A 17,829-nucleotide genomic window follows, 5' to 3' on the forward strand; every position below is an offset into this window, starting at 1 on the left:
ATCTATCGTCGGAAGGCGAGACATGACATCATGGACACTGAAATGTGAAAGGCCTTCAAAAATGTGCTACTTAACAACTTCCGGTGTGAATAGCCTGTGTGAATAGACGAGGAAATAGTAAGCTCGATCGTTTCATACGGAATGTTAAAGCAGGGAGATGTGGTTAAAGGTGGAAATAAATGCATGCAGTATCAAATTTTCTGAATCAATACATTACATGGCCTACTTTTTAACCGACTTCATGAACCGTAACAGTCTTTTTTAATGACAAACTGGTTTTAGGAATTTAAAGTGAAATCATTTGTTGTGAGGTTAATAACTTAGGATATAGGCCTATTTATGAAAAACAGGTCATAAATAAATTTGAGAAGATAAGAAAGATAAGATTTTATTTAGCTTTTGATGCTCACTTTTGGTAGGTATTTCAATTGCAATCCAGCCACTGTTTACCACATTACCCACAGCACGTTTTCACTTTTGTTCAGTAATTAGTCTCTAGACTCTACAGCTAACTATGTCGGTCGGTAGGTCGGTCGGTCGGTAAACACTAACTCAAATTTGAGCACGCGACTGCAGCCATATGGCCTTGTTTTGTCATGAGATCGGACATGAGATATCTTACCACATTCTGTCTTTTCCAAACTTGGCCCAACAATATCCATACCGATCTGGCTGAAAGCAGACGTATAATATGTTGTTATAGGTATAGGTTGAAGTGGAACTTTTTTTAGAACTTCTTTCCGTTGTTGGCACTGATCACAGGCGGCTATAAAATCACGAACATCACCAAATGACCTCTTCCAGTAATACCTTTCCCGTATCTTTTCCCAACTGTTAAAATAAACAAACAACATAAATAACAATATCTATAAATCTCTGCGTAGGCCTACATGTGGACATTAAAATGTAATATATGGATCGATTCTTTAAATAATTTTATTTTTATTACGTTTTTAGTCGCGACGCGACTCTACAGCTCACAATGTCGTTCGGCTGGTCGGTCGGTCTGTCTGTCGACGGTCGGTCGGTAAACACATAACTCAAATTTGTGCACGCGACTGCAGCCATGTATATATATGGCCTTGTTTTTATTATGTATTATCGATGTTAACATCATCAGCAGCCTATCGTCAGGAAAGAGTAATTTTATAATTAATGTATTCCTTTATTACAGTTTGGCGTTCTATAGATTTAAGATTTAAGCACCGGTCACAAATGGTTAATTGTTCATATATATCAAAAACTGTATGTATCATTTGTTTATTTGATAATGATGAATGATTATTATATAACATGATCCTATACATTACTACAGCTGAGAACAACACTAGGCCTACAGTAAAATGCATATTCTTTACGCAGAATTACAATTGTGCGGTCAGTCTATTCACTGAACAAGGCCGGCCATATAGGCTACATGGCTGCAGTCGCGTGCTCAAATTTGAGTTAGTGTTTACCGACAGACCGACCAACCGACCGACAAACCAACCGACCGACATAGGGAGCTGTAGAGTCTCGGCGACGGCGAAAACAGTTTTATTTTTAGTAATGCTGCCCTCTATTTCATTACACTTTGTCACATACGTTGATTCATGGAGCTATAATTTCATCTCCCTGGTTGATTAGTAATATTAAATCTCATAGGTTTTTTTTCTGTACAAATTTTCAATAGTAATTGATATAACCGATAAAAAGCATTATAAGCTTGGGGTAATATATAACACTTAACTCATTTAAAACCAGTAAGTCTAACACAAAAACGTAGTATACGCACATTGACTTATTCTGATAGATTAGCACCAACATCATGATTATTTAAAGAACTTAACATTTTAAATATTTATCAACAATATTAGTATTTAACTACTTTATTTGTTCATGATAGTTTACATGGTAAATTTCTGGAGACAACTCCTAAACATTTCTCGTATACTCATTTTCATTATTCAACCAGGTCACAGACAAAAGGAAATTTGTATATACCAAAATACAGAACAAATATAGGACAACATTCTAATCAGGTATTCTGGTGCAAAGCTGTGGAATAAAATCCCTTTTTAACAAAAAGCAAAAAAAAAAAAAAATATTACTTGCTTGTTTAAGATATTTATTTTTAAAAGAGAATTATACATTTTTGAGAAAGTGTGTTTAAAAAAAAATGTTTTATGTATATTATTTTTTAGAAAGGTAGCCCTACTAATTTATTTATAATAAAAACATTGAAAAATTAATATTTTTACTGTATTATAACTATTTATTTTTCAATGTTTAGGGGCTGAACTTGATTAGTTTTAACTATTAGCCCTTCCATTGATATATTATGTTTTATGTATGCTGCAATATTTATACTTTATATTTGTGGGTAAATAAAAGAATGAAACATACAATTCGCTATCTACACATCTGTAACGCAATCAGCATACCTCACAAATAGAGGGCGGTATTTAAAATATTAAAATTGAACAAATGTTTTTTTAAATATAGGCAAATTGGCAAGGATAACCATAAGCGAATTCATTCATGGTGGTAGATACGAATTAGCACAGACTGTTAATTTACTGAGCATCCCTGTGACATAATAATAAGTATGTAAATCATATTGAGAAGATCACCGACTTTTAACATAGTATTATCCAGGTGACATCGGAGTCGATGGTGTATCCCAATCCTGCGCCTTAGTACTGGATGATTACATTTTCCAATTAATAAATATTAGTTATATTAATTTCACTTATCGGAGCCAGCTAATTATAATTAATTATAAACTTAAAACTTACGTTTTGTTGACACCCAAGTGACCACCATGTTTCTGCTTATGGATATAATTTAAAACGTCGTTTCTTTCTTTCGGTAACAATACACGCAACAATCTTCCAGAATGCGATTTGTAATACAACACGGTATCATGAAGAATTGTAAAGTTCTTGGCTTTCCGTCGTAAACTTCGTTTTAATATTTCAGAATAATTTACAGGATAAACGGTGTTTTGTAGATAGTTCCTCAAGTAATCAAACTCATGATCGGCCATAATGACATAAGTAAAAATAGATACAAGATAATGATTTCTAAAAAAATCACTGTGGTTGGAACTTTGGAAGCGACTTTTGAATGAGGAGGTTTTAAACAAACATACTTGAGCCAATCATGCAGCTTGCTACTTTTAGTTTTAACCAATTGTCGATTAAGAAAGAGTAGACAGCCTGGCGTATAAATTATAATTTGAGTGGCGAGTAAGGCCTACACAAAATAATGAGACAAGAAACCATCATTGAATGGAAATGTCATTTATTACATTAAATGACGATGATAAACTTATGTATAGGCCTATCTATGCGTTATATACAATCAAACAAAAACACGGCCGTTGTATTTATACATCGTATAACCCTTTCAGGCACAGATAATCATAGATTCCTTATTGCATAAGTTCATCATCTAATCAGCTAAAAACATACATTACAGTAATCTCCATAAAATCATATTCGTATATTTAGTTCGTATTAAAACCTTAAAGATTTATTGTCCCCTCTGAAAAAATAATTCTTACAATTTTTGTTGTTGAATATGCCATTTTAATGTCACCTAATAGTTATCCACTTCGAGCAAAAATTGGATCGAAAAAAAATATGTTTACCTAAAAAATGTATTTTAAAGCAAAAAATAGTCAAATTGGCTGCCAGTCAATGGGTTTTTGGTTGAATTTAACCATTTATTTTGTCATTTTATTAAGTGAAAACATTATTTTGTTTCGTTTTTTAAAATTACAAAATAATATATTCAAAGTCTGATTTTATTAATCTTTATTTTTCATGTTTTTGGTGGACAATACATCTAGTACCTCTGTATTAAATGGATGAATGATTTATTACTAAGTCTACAATTTGAGAAACAGTGGTATACAATATTGTAATGAAATCATATTCATCTTAATCCTAATTTGAGATATACCTAACCCCCAGCATGTCGTTTTAAGTCCGGATGAGACTGGCGTACGTGGCTTATGCAAGCGGTTAAGGTAATACCGGAGTAAGATGCCCAGGTGTTTACACGTACGGCGTAAGACTGGCGTGGCTTACGCAAGCGGTTAAGGTAATACACGGAGTAAGATGCCCAGACGGTTTACACGTACGGCGTCAGACTGGCGTGGCTTACGCAAGCAGTTAAGGTAATACACGGAGTAAAATGCCCAGGTGTTCACACGTACGGCGTAAGACTGGCATGGCTTACGCAAGCGGTTATTCGTTATAGGCCTATTAATGAATAACGTTAAATACAAAAGTCCAAGTATCGTTTATGTTTTACAAGTACTAACCCAGGGTCCCTGTCCAGATTTTACACTATCTTATGACCGTCTTATAAGTTTTTAAAACCATTTCTTGAAATACGGCCATCTTAATTATAGTCAGCGCAATTTTTTTCTCCAATTTCTGAGTTCAATTATTTCTCGATCTGCTTTTAACTATGATTTAGTTTTTTTCACTGCACCTTAAACAATTCATGTGCTCTCAGATTGAAGAGCAGAGAGCAGCTGAATAGCTTGTTAAATCAGAAAAAATTACAATAATACATCATAATTCATATAAAGTAAAAAAACATGAATTGATAAATATTTTGAAATAAGGTCAAAACTATTCAAGCGTCGTTGGAGGTGGTAAGGACGTGGCGTTGTGAGTTGCGGTAATAACGCCACTGCCTATTAGTTTACACGCAAGGCGTATACACCATGGCTTTTACGCCGTACGTGTGAACAGGCTCTTAGTTTTCTCATGAAATTCAAATTGATATGTCTGGTCTGTTGTGTATACTGTATCAATAAAAAAACTATTTAATTTTTCTAAAGAATTTTAAGCACCGCCTCTAATGGGAATTGGTAAATGTTGGTAAATGTCCAGTGGCCTAGTTTTCGCAGGGTGAAGGTGAAGGCTACTTTGTTATCGTTGAAACTGTCCGGGTGGTTGTAACCATTTTCAATAGTAAGTAGTGTTATTCAATGTTGAAAATATTTCGGCGGACATTTTTCACCAAAGTACAATACACTGGCAAGCTGATATGTCAAGAAACCGACTTTCATTTGTGCCAAAATCGATAGTTTTAACTCAAAGATTGTTAGGTCATAGCACATAGCCAATATATTTTCTAAAATAGTTTTTAAATCGGAATATACAGTAATTTTAACCTAAACAACACAGTAGGCCTACTTTTATTTGGAATTGATGTGCTTTAAAGATATTTGTCCCCTGAAAAAAATCATTTTTTACAATTTTTGTTGTTGAATATGCCATTTTAAGGTCACGTAATAGTTATTCAATGTGACCAAAATTGTATAGAAAAAAATTTAGTTAGTTTATTTTGTCTTTTTATAGTAATGAAAACATTATTTTTGGGGGTTTTTTTTCTACAGTGATTAACTTTATTAAAAATACAAAATAACCTATTCAACGCCTGACTGTTAACTTTCATTTTTCATGTTTTTAGGGGACAATACATCTTATGAAAACAAAAAAAAATTATAAAAATAAGAAATCATAAGCAAAATTAAAACTACTGCCTAAAAAAAGTTTCAGATTCATTTCATAATAACTGTTGTTCATACTAAAATGGTATTCCTCAACATATAAATTATTATACATTTATTTAGAAGTTAACTACAGTATTTAGAGAGTAGATTGAATCATTCTTGTACTTATTTCCACAACCAGTCCGGTAAAACAGTAAACTTTCTATACTGGAACATAAATTGTATTAGTTGCTTCGATCGGCGTTACAAGGTGGTCCGTAGTTGAACTTATGATGCCCTATAAAAAATATTCAGGCGTATAAAAATATTTTATTTTAAACCATTTGTGTTGTTTATGCCATACACTTTAAAAGTGCTTCTTTATAGTATTAACAATAGATAAGTATAAGCTCTGTCTACACTACCAAACTTTGTGACAAAAAAAATGTGATGTGTCCATATATGGACATGATGATGTCATATCACTACCATATTTGGGCACATCACACTTGTTTCGTCACATAAGTGTAGACAGAACAAGTTTGATAGAGCTTTAGCTTTGTGATAGTTGTAGGCCAATTCTTTTTAATATTGAGATGGATGGGTGAATGAAAAATAAAAAATTAGTGTGAAATGAAGAAAGCATGTAGAAAGCCCTGTCTACACTATCAAACTAGTTTGACAAAAAAAGTGCTAAAATATGGTGGTGATATGCCCAAATATGGTAGTGATATGACATATCATCATGTCCATTATGGGCACATCACATTTTTTCGTCACATAAAGTTTGAGTGTAGACAGAGCTTTAAACACTTGAAATGTTGTGCTTATGAAGAATTTCAATGAGACATAAAATAACAGAATAAAAAACATATACATATACTAACAATATACACATAATTGTTTATTTATAATTTTAAAATTGCATTACAAATGTTTAACATACCTCATTATATACAGTACCACTGTCAACAATCTGGCCCACAGGTATATTAAAAATATAAATATAAAAAAATCCCACATTGGATAACATCTCAATCAGTTTAAATTGGAGAAATTAAATGTATTTAGAAAAGTGTAGCCAAGGGAGTTATGACTTTTTTAAAATATACCTAAAATTTATTTTAAAAAGGGCCTAGTAAAGTGTGGTAGACCCCAAATGATAGATTTTGACTAAAGTCAACTCTCCCAATACTGGATGCCTTTGGGCTTGCTAATACTGTATATCTGGTTTTCCGGAAATTTTGGTATTCAAAATGTGCTTTTAATGGTAAAGAGGAATTTGGGACCTTTTGGACTTCGAGAAAAGTTTTCACAGAGTCCAATAATGGGAGAGTTGACTGTATTGTAATGTTTTTTGTATACTATCCAAGAAACTGCACCTTTAGTGTGAAACAGGAGATCATCTTAAAATATTGGTGACTCATTCGATTATCTAGAAAACTTGGAAGGTTTGCCTATGAAGCTTATATTTAGCATCAGTAAGATTTGCAGAGGGATATTGTCATCTCTATTTTTCACATTCAATAAAAGTTCGCATAGCGAAATCTTTACATCAATCAAATTGCTGACTTGATAGACAGATGAAGTTAATGTTACTGAAATACATACAGAAATATGCAGCTTGGCAGTACAAACTGAAGACTGATGAACTGCTTATGAATGGAGTGATGCGACGGCGATAGTTTGCAGGAATGTAAGTACAATTTAGCGAAGTTGCTCAGCTACCTTGATTATTATACTGTTAAAATATGACTGAAATATATACAGAAATATGCAACGGCATAGCTGTGCAAGCAATAGACTGATGAGCTGCTTATGAATGGCGTGATGCATACATACAAAAAGTATTTCCATAGCGATGACATTGCAAGAAATATATGCACAGATGATCTGATGATGGATATGAAATACTTAAACCAGACTTTACCACATATTTCCACAGTGATGGTATGAATCAAGACAACTTGCAATCCATATAGCAAATGGAAGAAAACCAATTATTACCACCATTGTCATCATAGCACCTATCTGCTGACTTCCATCGCTAAAAGATACAGAAAAGAGATTGATATTAAGTGATTTGCAAGGCTAAGTTAAGGAGGCTGCTTAAAGAGACTTAAGACTTAAGTTGTTAGAACAGAAAAGTAATTAGACATTCATTGGAGAATTGCAGACCAAAATTTGAATAAGGAGACTGCTTAAAATCTAAGTAACAGGAATTAGACATTCATTGAAGATTTGCAGACCTAAATTTGAATAAGGACACTGCTTAAAATCAAAGTAACAGGAATTAGACATTCATTGAAGATTTGCAGACGTAAATTTGAATAAGGAGACTGCTTAAAATCTAAGATGGTAAAACACCAACGGAAAAGTAATTAGACATTCATTGAAGAATTGCAGGATTAGGTTTGAATAAGGAGGCTACTTAAAATCTAAGATTTTAAGTTGGTAGAACACCAATAAAAAAGTAATTATAGACATTCAGCAAAGAATTGTTGCAAAACTAGATTGGAATAAAGTTGCTTAAAATATAAGACCTAACATTTGTAGAACACCAATAAAAAAGTAGACATTAAGTGAAGAGTTTCTGATTACATTAAAATCTAAACCTCACTCCAACCATTCTAAAATTGTCTAAGAACAGTATTGCAAATCTAGAATTCCTTTTCCCTGCTTTCTGTATAGCAGCAGAATACAATAGTCACTAATCGATTACTGCAGTAAATCATCAAAAGACCTTAAAATTAAAAACATAACCTTAATAATTACCTTTTCTTAGGATTACAAAATCTGCATATGACTATCCAGCATATTGCTATTATAACACCTAACATTTCCCTAAAAATGAAAAAAAAGTGCATGTTTACACACAATACAAAATATTGTTGATGAAACTAATATCATTTATTTATACACCTATAATTATTTGATTCACCAAAAATATATAAATATATACATATATACATATTGAAAGTTAAATAAAAAAAAACATAAAATACAACAAACACAAAATAAATTTTCTGGGCTTTTCTTACCTTCCTTCTTCAAATCGAAGAGGATTAATAATCTCTTCACGAAAGTAGTGAACTAATTGTAAGATCAGAACTATTGAACTAAAGCATGAGATGGCTATGTGAAGTGATGACAGCACCCTCCAAAATTTATTATCTGAAACAAAGAGGAGTTTCAGTGGTGTATTAAGGATTCATAAAAGGGAACACACCCAACATGGTTGAGATTAAGGCGTGTACATAATATTATCGCAATTCCAATCCCAGGTATCATTTGTCAAAATCAAGCAGTAAGTATGATAGAAAAGTCTTGACATCATTTGCCATACGCCTAACCTAAAGCTTGATGTGGAAGCTAAAAGAACTTGATGTGGCTGCTAAAAAAACTTGATGCAGCCTGCTAAAAGAACTTAATGTGGCTGCTAAAAGAACTTGATGCAGCCTGCTAAAAGAACTTGATGTGGCTGCTAAAAAACTTGGTACATCATGTTTCTTACCTACAACATCAGGCTTCCATACTATACTTGCACAGAGACAAGCTGGAATACTGTAGAAAGGCTGCAATGTATAAAGATTTGACAAAAAGTTCAGGATGACCTTACAACACTACTACTTGAAGGTTATAAAGTGGTTGCTTAGGGTGGAAGCAGCTAAAACTAAAACTAGAAATATAAACTGGATAGAATAATTTAAGAGTTATAAGAAGAGTTCTTCAGCAACACAATTAGTGCAATTAAGAACAATGCACAGAAATCTATTTTTAGTTCTAATTCTGAAAAATTTTATAATAATAATAATAATAGTCAATACTCACTACCCACAAGTATGGATCGGGGTCATTAAACTGTAATATAAAAGGAAGCATATTAAAAGCATTTATTGGTTTTTTATTATTTTGTTTGGCAAATAAACCGGATTTATACCTAGACCAAATTGCTTAGAGAAGTAAGCTGAGTTAATATTAAACTGGAAGAATTTTTTAACTGGACAACCGGCATAAAAAAAGTTGTTCAAAAACATTGTATACCAAGTCATCACTTGACTAAACATATTTACTAAACACTTCAAGCTACAGCAAGATGCATTAAACACAAGTATATGATAGAACACACGCATCATTGTTTTATTTGATTTACACTGTACAGTAGTAGTCCACCACTGAGTGTTAAAGGCATGCTGACAAATTGTAAATGGTAGATAATTGAACCTTTATAGTTTACTAATAAAAAGCACAGCATATGGACAATCAGTTTAAATCGTTCCACCATACAACTGGATGACGAAACAAACACATTAGGTCAATCTATTCTTAAAATAACCTTATCTACTGCAGACTACAATGTCACTATGTGTAGCATGATTATTCAGCCTTTGTCTGGTTTGTCTACTGTGAGTACTGTTTCACAATGCAGTGGTGGATTTAACCAGAGATAGATGAGAAGATGTTGGCTAATCCCTATTCAATTACATTAAACCTATTCAGTATGAAAGCAATTTAGCCATGATGGTGAAGGAATAATGTTTTCCGAAAGCTTGATTTAGTTATATGCTTATTTGTACTGTATCTCGAATTGAGATCCACAGCATTTTATATTTTATTTTATTTCAAAACCCAAACGAACAGCAAAAAGAATTCGCCAATAACAGGAAGGTTAACAACAAATACAGAATGGATACAAATACAATTATATTAGGTAGCATTTGACTATTATAATGAAATTAAAACTAAACTGATTTTTTTCTCGGTAATTTGCCTTTCGATTTATACACACACTTGAAATACTACACAGTGAATGTTATATCATATCAAGTGTTTAGATATACATTTGAATGGGTGTACTGATTTATACACTTACTTGCACAATTGAACAAAGAAAAAAGAAAAAACTCATGACGCCATTTATCGCTCTCCAAATAAGTGTTGCATGTTTATGTTTGTGTTTAGAGCTTGGTCCCTTGATTTTTTCCATTACACCTGACTTAGTTGGCTTTCTTAACATCTGTAGTAAAAGAAAAGTTGATGAATAGATTGAACAAAAAAAAACTGCGCTTGTTACAGGTAACAGAAAATAAGTAAAATGAAGTATTTAATATATTTCTTAAAAAGTACATCATATTAATAAACTATGTTTATGTTAATGCTAGACAAAAAGTAAATCATCAAACTAATAGGAACATACACTACTTTATTAATATTAACCAATATAGGCCTATATATATATATATATTCTATTGATAAACACCCCCTACTTATTATATACAACCAGAGAAGCCTACAGGCGCACAACCATCAACCAAAACCACCAAGTCAACGAAGACTCAAGAGAGAGAGGCAGGTACTTACTTTTATTATAGCATGGAGTAAAGGCCTAGAGTTAAAAACTATGCTCGTCTCGTCTCCTGATGAGACTCCTTCCAAATTAACATTTAACTAAATTCTTTTACAATAATTTCCATTCATGCTTACCAATATATTCTAATTCATATCAGGTGAACCATGGAGAATTCAACATTTCATCACTGGTTCTTCCTTTTTGTTGTTATGAAAAAGTACAAGTGTGAAATCTATTATGGTTACGGGTCATTGCACATCAAGGCACCGCCTTCTTTTGACCTCAGCCCCAAGTCACGTGTTAAATCGTAAAATAAAACAAAGACACAGCTCAGAGATAAATGAAGGGTTTTAGTGTCTTGTTTTCATTTTCCTCAAGATTATTTGTAAATTGTAATGTATTCTTTAAATATTATAAGTTTTTGCAAGTTTGCATGTTTCATTTGGGCCAGGCTAAAGTCAATTTTGGAGGCCAGGAGATCGCTATTATTATATTACTCATAAATAGTAGCCGAGTCACGTTGACGTTGTAATATTAAAAACATACATACAACAGTACTCAGTAGTAAATATTATTTGCATTTATTTAAGACAGGAGGGGTCTATTTATTTAGTACTAGCTAGGCTTCGTTTAAAAGTATTGTTATACTGTCACTATCTACTTTCATCCCATTCTATTATTTATTTTAGCATAGGATGCAGTATATAATACATTTTTAATGCAGTCACTTTATTCATAATTTATTTCGTAGACTATATGGTTTATTAGATGATGTCTGTCGTTTTACAAACATTTGTACATGTTATTTTTTTATTGCAGCCTGGCAATCTCGTTGCTTAACCAACAAACACTTGTTCAGACGGTGCCACTCAAAAACAGTTCTTATCACGCAAATCGACATGAGAGTGCGACTACTATCTGCTCTTCAAGACAACTATATGTACTTGCTGGTTGATGAAGAATCAAATGAGGCAGCCATTGTTGACCCAGTGGAACCGGAAAAGGTCAAGCATTAAAGCTCTGTTTACACTATCAAACATAGTTTGACAAAACACTGTGATGTGCCTAAATATGGTAGTGATATTCCCAAATATGGCAGTGATATGTTAAGGCAGCCTTAAATAGTTTAATAACATTTTTTTTCAATATTTTGTAGGTTATTGAAGCAGTAAAGCAAGAGGGAGTGAAGTTGACTTCAGTACTCACAACACATCATCATTGGTGAGAAATTTATATTTGATATGATGAAAATACAAAATGTTTTTTTAAAAAGTAAAAAAATTGGTGGGTTTGTATTCAACAATTTCATTTTTCTTTTAGGGATCATTCGGGAGGAAATGAGAAACTTGCGTCTCTTCAACAGGGGCTAAATGTTTATGGTGGGGATGACAGAATCCCAGCGTTAACCAACAAAGTCAGCCATGATGATAAATTCAAGGTAACATATGCTCAATACATCCAGGTGTTTCAATCCTTAGGGAACATGTCTGTCTGTCCAAATGGCCATACGATGGAGATCCTGAGAAGATCTGATAACGGTGTATTTTTTAAAAATTTATATATTTACACTTGTTTTGCAATACATTTAAAACTATGGATGTGAATCTAAAATAAAAGCAAAATTGAATAGTTGAATCTAATTCAGACTCCATTATTTCTTCCATTTTCTTTGCAGGTTGGAAGTTTGAATATTCAATGCCTGTTCACACCATGTCATACATCTGGACACATTTGTTTTTATGTAACTGGTCAAGATGGACAGGATCCTGCTGTTTTCACAGGTAAATAGTCAGAAAGCATGTCTAGAGCATACAGTACTATAAAGCAGACTTCAACCATTTGTGCACTAAAGTCTTTGAAAAAATAAATTGATGCCTCATAAGTGTATTGTTTTAAACCAAATTTCTTGTTACTCAGTGCTGTAGCCAGCATGAGGCAGGCAAGACGAGGGCCTCGTCTGAAATTGTTCAATGATCATCATATTTTATATTAATAATTATATTTAAAGCATCTTTGCCTCATCTGTTTTTTCGCTACATCCTTGTTAATACACATTTTAAATTTTCAAGGCGATACGCTCTTCATAGCTGGTTGTGGCAAGTTCTTTGAGGGTCAACCAGACCAGATGTACAATGCTTTAATCAACGTTCTTAGTAACCTGCCAGATGAAACGGTAAGACAAAAGAAATTACACCCAAGTAGAGGGTTCAGAGAGCAAACTGATACTCAAGACATACCCTAACCCTCTAAATAATCTATCTCACTATAAAGTAAAAAAAGGTGGTCATGGGATTTGAACCCCCATACATCGACATCGGCAAAGTCCATAGTCTAATCCATTCGACTACACAGACGTCTCGACAGAAAGCGTATTAAAAAGTTCATTTAGAGGGCGAGCTCAGAGCAGATGAAACATGATGCATAATGCTCCCTAAAATGGGACGGCCTCTCTCAGATTTTCAGATAAAGTCTTTGGGAAGAAGAGTCTAGTGTCTAGAAGAGAGGATTACAGCTGGAGTGTAGCAATGTGGAAAGCGAAGCAGAGGCAGACAAAGAATGCATTGGAGAGATGAACTCCAACAGTATTGGAGCAGTACCAAGACAAAAGATAGACGGTATTGGAGACTGCATGCTGAGGCCTTCATCCAGCAGTGGATTGATAACGGCTACTGATGATGAGAGTGTTCATCACAGATTTATGCTAGTTTATGAATAACCATTACAAATGAAAAATTCAATGGAAAATAGTATATTTAGCTGAGGAAAATAAATGTAAATAATTATTTTTATTCCGCAGAAAGTATATTGTGGTCATGAGTACACAGTAAGCAATCTGAGGTTTGCAGAGCATGTGGAGCCTAGTAACGTTGATATTAAAGAAAAGATGTCTTGGGCACAGGTAGCAATAAGTGGAAATATGGTTCAATACTGCAAAAACTAAATTTTCCTATAGCAACCACTATAGTTTTTATCTCAATACATTTCTAAATAATATATGAAATGTGTATGTTAAACTCTGTCTACACTATCAAACTAGTTTGACAAAAAAAAAGTGTGATGTGCTCAAATATGGTAGTGATATTCCCAAATATGGTAGTGATATGACATCATCATATCCATATATGGGCACATCACATTTTCTAGTCACATAAAATTTTATAGTGTAGACAGAGCTTAAGGAATATTATTGTTTTGTTGTAGGTCCAACGTAGTAAAGACATTCCAACAATACCATCAACGATCGGTGAAGAGAAAAAATACAATCCATTTATGAGAGTAGGGTAAGCTACAGTAGACTCGTGCATCACTACATACCTGGGCAGAATAGAATGTTGAAGGCTTCAATAACAATAATCCAATATGACCTTGAAATCTCAGAATCGGAGTGTAGAGCTAATTTGAGGAACCACTAAAAGTATCCTTAACACAATTATTTTCAATGTTAATATTTACTGTTCATTTTCAGAGTGAAATCAGTGCAAGATCACGTTGGACAGTCAGAAGGGATAGCTACGATGGGAGCTCTAAGAACAGAGAAGGATGGATTCAAACCAAAATTAGCAATATAGACCAGTGTAAAGTTAACTAATATACAGTATAGACCTTAATGGAAAAATCACTGACAATGATTACAGATCAAGCCTAAGTTATTACATCATAATATAGATGTAGCACTTTTTTATTTATTAAACATTTAATCAGAACTTTCAAATATATATTCATAAAAAAATAAAAATTAAGAGATTTAATGTATTTGTAATATAGTTTTCTTGTTTCAATCAAACACATTTTGTATTTCTTTATGTTGTTCTAACAACATTGGCAGTGGGCAGCTCAAAGGTATTTTAAATTTGATGAAAGCATATCGAGTCATTAGGTCCTGAACTGTGTGGTGTATCTCTATTCCTTTCTTCTCAACTTAGTAGATTACTGATTTCTTGGCACCTTCACAAACTGATTTCATGATCGTTTACTTTCTTCATCGTCAAAATCATAAGGATCATAATCATCCGGTAGTGGGGGCGGTTGAGGCTTCGTTGTCTCTTTCGCCAGTTCTTGCCGTTCCATCTTATTTCGGGAATATGCAGATTCTAGTACTTTATCTGGTTTTAACTTTGTTTCCGGTTTCAATTTTGTGTCTACTTTCATTTTTATGTCCTGTTTTACCTTTGGCAGTGGGATTGTTGGGAGAGTGAGGGCGACAGTCGCTACAGGCATCCTTTCAACTTTCACAGGGTTAGCGTCTAATTTCATCATACTTTGAGTTATGGTACTGCTGGGGGCGTTTGCGGCACTGGCGTTTTGTAAAGAAGCATTGTACTCCTGCAGCTCTCTTTCGTATCGCAGTTTATCTTTTTGGTACATGTCATAGTAGGCCTGAAATGAACAATGTCACTGATTATACACAAAATTCTTTATTAGACAAGCGCTTCTCATTTTGGGGAATATTAGATATTTAACTGTTTGTGTATTGTCAAGCTAAACTGCAATGAAAAAAATTTAGAGATAGCTATGTTGCCCATACACCTCCAGTGTCGCAACAGAGCAGGCCTTGCAGAATCTTAAAACCAATGTCAATGCTATCAACCTTATGAGACATTGTGTCTAGCTTGGAGAAACTTGATATATGAATTGTGGTTTAGGGATATTTATTACTTTAGGTTGCCCTTTAAGACACAGGTAGAGAAATTGAAAGAAACAGAAAGATGATTTTTCAATTGCCCCGGGACGTCGGGCAGGCATTCTGCAATCTCTGCAGAGGGGTCAAGTGTGGCATTGAAGTCTCTAGAGAGCATGCCATGCTGATAAGAAAAAATAGGTGTCTGTAATCTTAACCTGTTTTTGATCCGTTGTAAGTTCATTCCACCGTTTAGCTAACTCTTTTGTAAGCTCTTGATGTGAAATGTCGTCTTTGTCTAGGTTCTGGTGTTCCTCTTGCACCGGTGCTCTTGCTTGTTGGCAAAACATTAGATAAGCGTTTGCAGGTTTTTTAGGTGCATTTGGATCTGAACAAAAATTAAATCAAATTGTAAACCTTCACTTTAAATCATCATACATCACAAATAGTAAATTGTATTGTTTTTCTGTAAAATGGTAATTACCTTTTTCTTTCTCAGGCTTATCATCCCTCCTTTTCTTCTTTCGTGGTGCAGATGCTACAGGTTTGGAGGTCGTTACAATGTTAGAGGGGCTAGCTACACTTATGGAAGGACTGACTGATTGTTTTATTGGTGGAACACTTGGCGGGACATCAGAAAAATCTCCACCTAGATCTGACGAGCTCACAGCAGTGAATGGCATATCATCCTAAAGCGAATATTTATAATATAAAATCAATATAGTTTTTATAATATATTATTATTTTTTAACTAAATATTAAATGTTTCAAAAACAATATCTGGGTTTATCCCATGTATTATTTGTATATTATTATTGGTTTTTTTTGTGTTAATATGGGGCACGTCTATTGGTTGGTTGTGTTTTCATTAATATAGCAGCACTCTCCTTAGTTCTTTGATGGCCTCAATAAAACTTAGGACTTGAAACTAAGAATTCTAATTCACCCAAGTACTTAAAATATAAAATTCAGTTTACCTCAACAACTATCATCAATGGGGCATTCCTACAATCATCACCATGTTCGTCAAGTGTGGCAATTAAAGCTCTAAAATAAGAAGTATTAAAACAATTATTATGAAGTAAAAAGAGTGAAATTCAAAAGGAAAAATTGTGTTACAATTTAATGTAATTTAACAGTAGAGAAGTATAGGGGTGGGTGTCATGAATGGATGGGGAAAAATAAAAAAACTTTTAGATACCCACCCAAATGTTTTTTTGGGTAGGTTACGTACTATACTAGGCCCATAAAGCTAAAACAAGCTTTAGGCTAGGCACCATGAATACTTCAAAGGTATGATTAACCTGTGTTCACTACAACAGTACATAAAGATTGCGATACCAGATTTTCTGTCCGATAAATTATCAAAATAAAACAAACCTGCGTTCTCTAGATAACTTTCGGATCATTTTCTTTATGTAATAAATGCGGTTTACTAATCTTTCGTTCACCTAAAAAGAAATTATTAATATTTATTACAAACTATTATTTAAAAAAATATTTATGATGGTGAACCCAAAGAGGCTCAGCTGGGTAAAGAAGGATAATGATCCTGCTGTGTGATCTGTATCTTTAATGTTATAAATAAGTTATTAAATAATTTATAAGATAAAATTGATTGCCATGTCATTATGTAAATTTGATGGATTTTGTTTCCTTTTAAAAAAAACTAAATTCTAACACAAGAAAATACTATTTTTATTAGTAATAATATCTGGTTTATGTTTGTAAGTCATTGAAAACCAGTAAAATTGCTATCTAATCTTATAATATAACATTATGAAGAAGTCCTGTAGTGCCACAAAAATGGGCTGCTTATTTCATGATGAGGCTGTCTGTGAGAGTTTAGAATAGTAGGCCTGTATCAAGTTATTGCAAAAAAGGTTTAAAAACTTTATATTTTTTATAAAAATATTTACATTTAATAAATTACTTAATTAATACTCTAGTCTCTAGGCTAGGCCTAGCTTTTATTGCCTAATATAAAGTCTAGGCCTAATGTCTTTCGGTCCGATTTCCTCAATAATAGCTAGCCTCGGCCTAGACCTCCACTAGCTCTAGGCCTAGCCTAGGCATACTTAGTAGGGGGCTGGCTAGGCCGATGCGCGCCTTAATAATAAGCCTTCTTCAGGCTAGCCTAGCTAACACAAACTAGCCTAGGCCTACTCTAGGGATAACAAAAAACTACATAATCTTACCAGATGTATAGAATCGCATCTTTTCTTCAAAGCTAAGTATTTTTTATAATAATTATGCATAGTTTTCGTATCATCTGGCCGTACAATAACATCTACTTCTTCGTTTTCTTCCTCCATTGTTTGTATTGTTACATTTTAGTCGAGCGCCCTCTGTAATATTTGGCTG

At 33.4% G+C, this 17,829-nt stretch overlaps 4 protein-coding genes across 6 annotated transcripts in view; 2 read left to right on the plus strand and 2 right to left on the minus strand.

The window, feature by feature from the left end:
• Window positions 1-14,596, plus strand: part of LOC144839534 (hydroxyacylglutathione hydrolase, mitochondrial-like) — a 92,165-nt gene extending 77,569 nt beyond the window's left edge. Inside the window, exons 2-10 of one of the 2 annotated variants that reach the window (XM_078694941.1) lie at window positions 11,164-11,239; window positions 11,667-11,851; window positions 12,004-12,068; window positions 12,168-12,285; window positions 12,523-12,628; window positions 12,917-13,020; window positions 13,645-13,746; window positions 14,049-14,128; window positions 14,314-14,596. In XM_078694941.1, the coding sequence (XP_078551067.1) occupies window positions 11,188-11,239; window positions 11,667-11,851; window positions 12,004-12,068; window positions 12,168-12,285; window positions 12,523-12,628; window positions 12,917-13,020; window positions 13,645-13,746; window positions 14,049-14,128; window positions 14,314-14,416 (915 nt within the window). In that variant the 5' untranslated portion in view covers window positions 11,164-11,187 and the 3' untranslated portion in view covers window positions 14,417-14,596. Of the gene's footprint in view, window positions 1-11,163; window positions 11,245-11,666; window positions 11,852-12,003; window positions 12,069-12,167; window positions 12,286-12,522; window positions 12,629-12,916; window positions 13,021-13,644; window positions 13,747-14,048; window positions 14,129-14,313 lie in introns of those variants that run through there. The other variant, XM_078694942.1, reaches the window with a different exon arrangement.
• LOC144839538 (synaptogyrin-2-like) overlaps window positions 1-17,829 on the plus strand; it is a 96,804-nt gene that overhangs the window by 46,987 nt on the left and 31,988 nt on the right. The gene's annotated exons all lie outside the window — the stretch shown is intronic.
• Window positions 4,230-11,073, minus strand: LOC144839540 (transmembrane protein 220-like). Of its 2 annotated transcripts, none has more exons than XR_013611763.1 (8): window positions 10,982-11,073; window positions 10,371-10,514; window positions 9,329-9,358; window positions 9,012-9,072; window positions 8,539-8,671; window positions 8,273-8,341; window positions 6,444-7,544; window positions 4,230-5,795 (listed from the first exon to the last, which is right to left on the minus strand). XR_013611763.1 is itself a non-coding variant. In XM_078694951.1 (8 exons), the coding sequence occupies exons 2-8, from the start codon at window positions 10,512-10,514 to the stop codon at window positions 5,786-5,788; spliced, it is 564 nt and encodes a 187-aa protein (XP_078551077.1). In that variant the 5' UTR covers window positions 10,982-11,073; the 3' UTR covers window positions 4,230-5,785. The 2 variants fall into 2 exon arrangements, 1 of the variants encoding a protein (XP_078551077.1); XM_078694951.1 differs by having other exon boundaries at window positions 7,428-7,544.
• LOC144839533 (uncharacterized) lies at window positions 14,779-17,801 on the minus strand. The gene is made up of 6 exons (XM_078694940.1): window positions 17,664-17,801; window positions 16,846-16,916; window positions 16,443-16,512; window positions 15,950-16,154; window positions 15,684-15,853; window positions 14,779-15,224 (listed from the first exon to the last, which is right to left on the minus strand). The coding sequence occupies exons 1-6, from the start codon at window positions 17,778-17,780 to the stop codon at window positions 14,808-14,810; spliced, it is 1,050 nt and encodes a 349-aa protein (XP_078551066.1). The 5' UTR covers window positions 17,781-17,801; the 3' UTR covers window positions 14,779-14,807.

This window comes from Antedon bifida, chromosome 4 (assembly GCF_963402885.1).
Source record: "Antedon bifida chromosome 4, ecAntBifi1.1, whole genome shotgun sequence".
Classification (NCBI taxonomy): domain Eukaryota; kingdom Metazoa; phylum Echinodermata; class Crinoidea; order Comatulida; family Antedonidae; genus Antedon; species Antedon bifida.

What these genes read in the sequence shown, in the direction of transcription:
- LOC144839533 (XM_078694940.1), bottom strand. Translation starts at nt 17,780, where the DNA reads ATGGAGGAAGAAAACGAAGAAGTAGATGTTATTGTACGGCCAGATGAT. An exon ending in TAAGCCTGAGAAAGAAAAAG is followed by an intron (nt 15,854 to 15,949) that starts GTAATTACCATT and finishes ATTTTTGTTCAG; the next exon opens with ATCCAAATGCACCTAAAAAA. An exon ending in TTACAACGGATCAAAAACAG is followed by an intron (nt 15,225 to 15,683) that starts GTTAAGATTACA and finishes TGTTCATTTCAG; the next exon opens with GCCTACTATGACATGTACCA.
- LOC144839540 (XM_078694951.1), bottom strand. Translation starts at nt 10,514, where the DNA reads ATGTTAAGAAAGCCAACTAAGTCAGGTGTAATGGAAAAAATCAAGGGA. An exon ending in ATGGAAGCCTGATGTTGTAG is followed by an intron (nt 8,672 to 9,011) that starts GTAAGAAACATG and finishes TCTTTGTTTCAG; the next exon opens with ATAATAAATTTTGGAGGGTG. An exon ending in TTTTGTAATCCTAAGAAAAG is followed by an intron (nt 7,545 to 8,272) that starts GTAATTATTAAG and finishes TGTATCTTTTAG; the next exon opens with CGATGGAAGTCAGCAGATAG.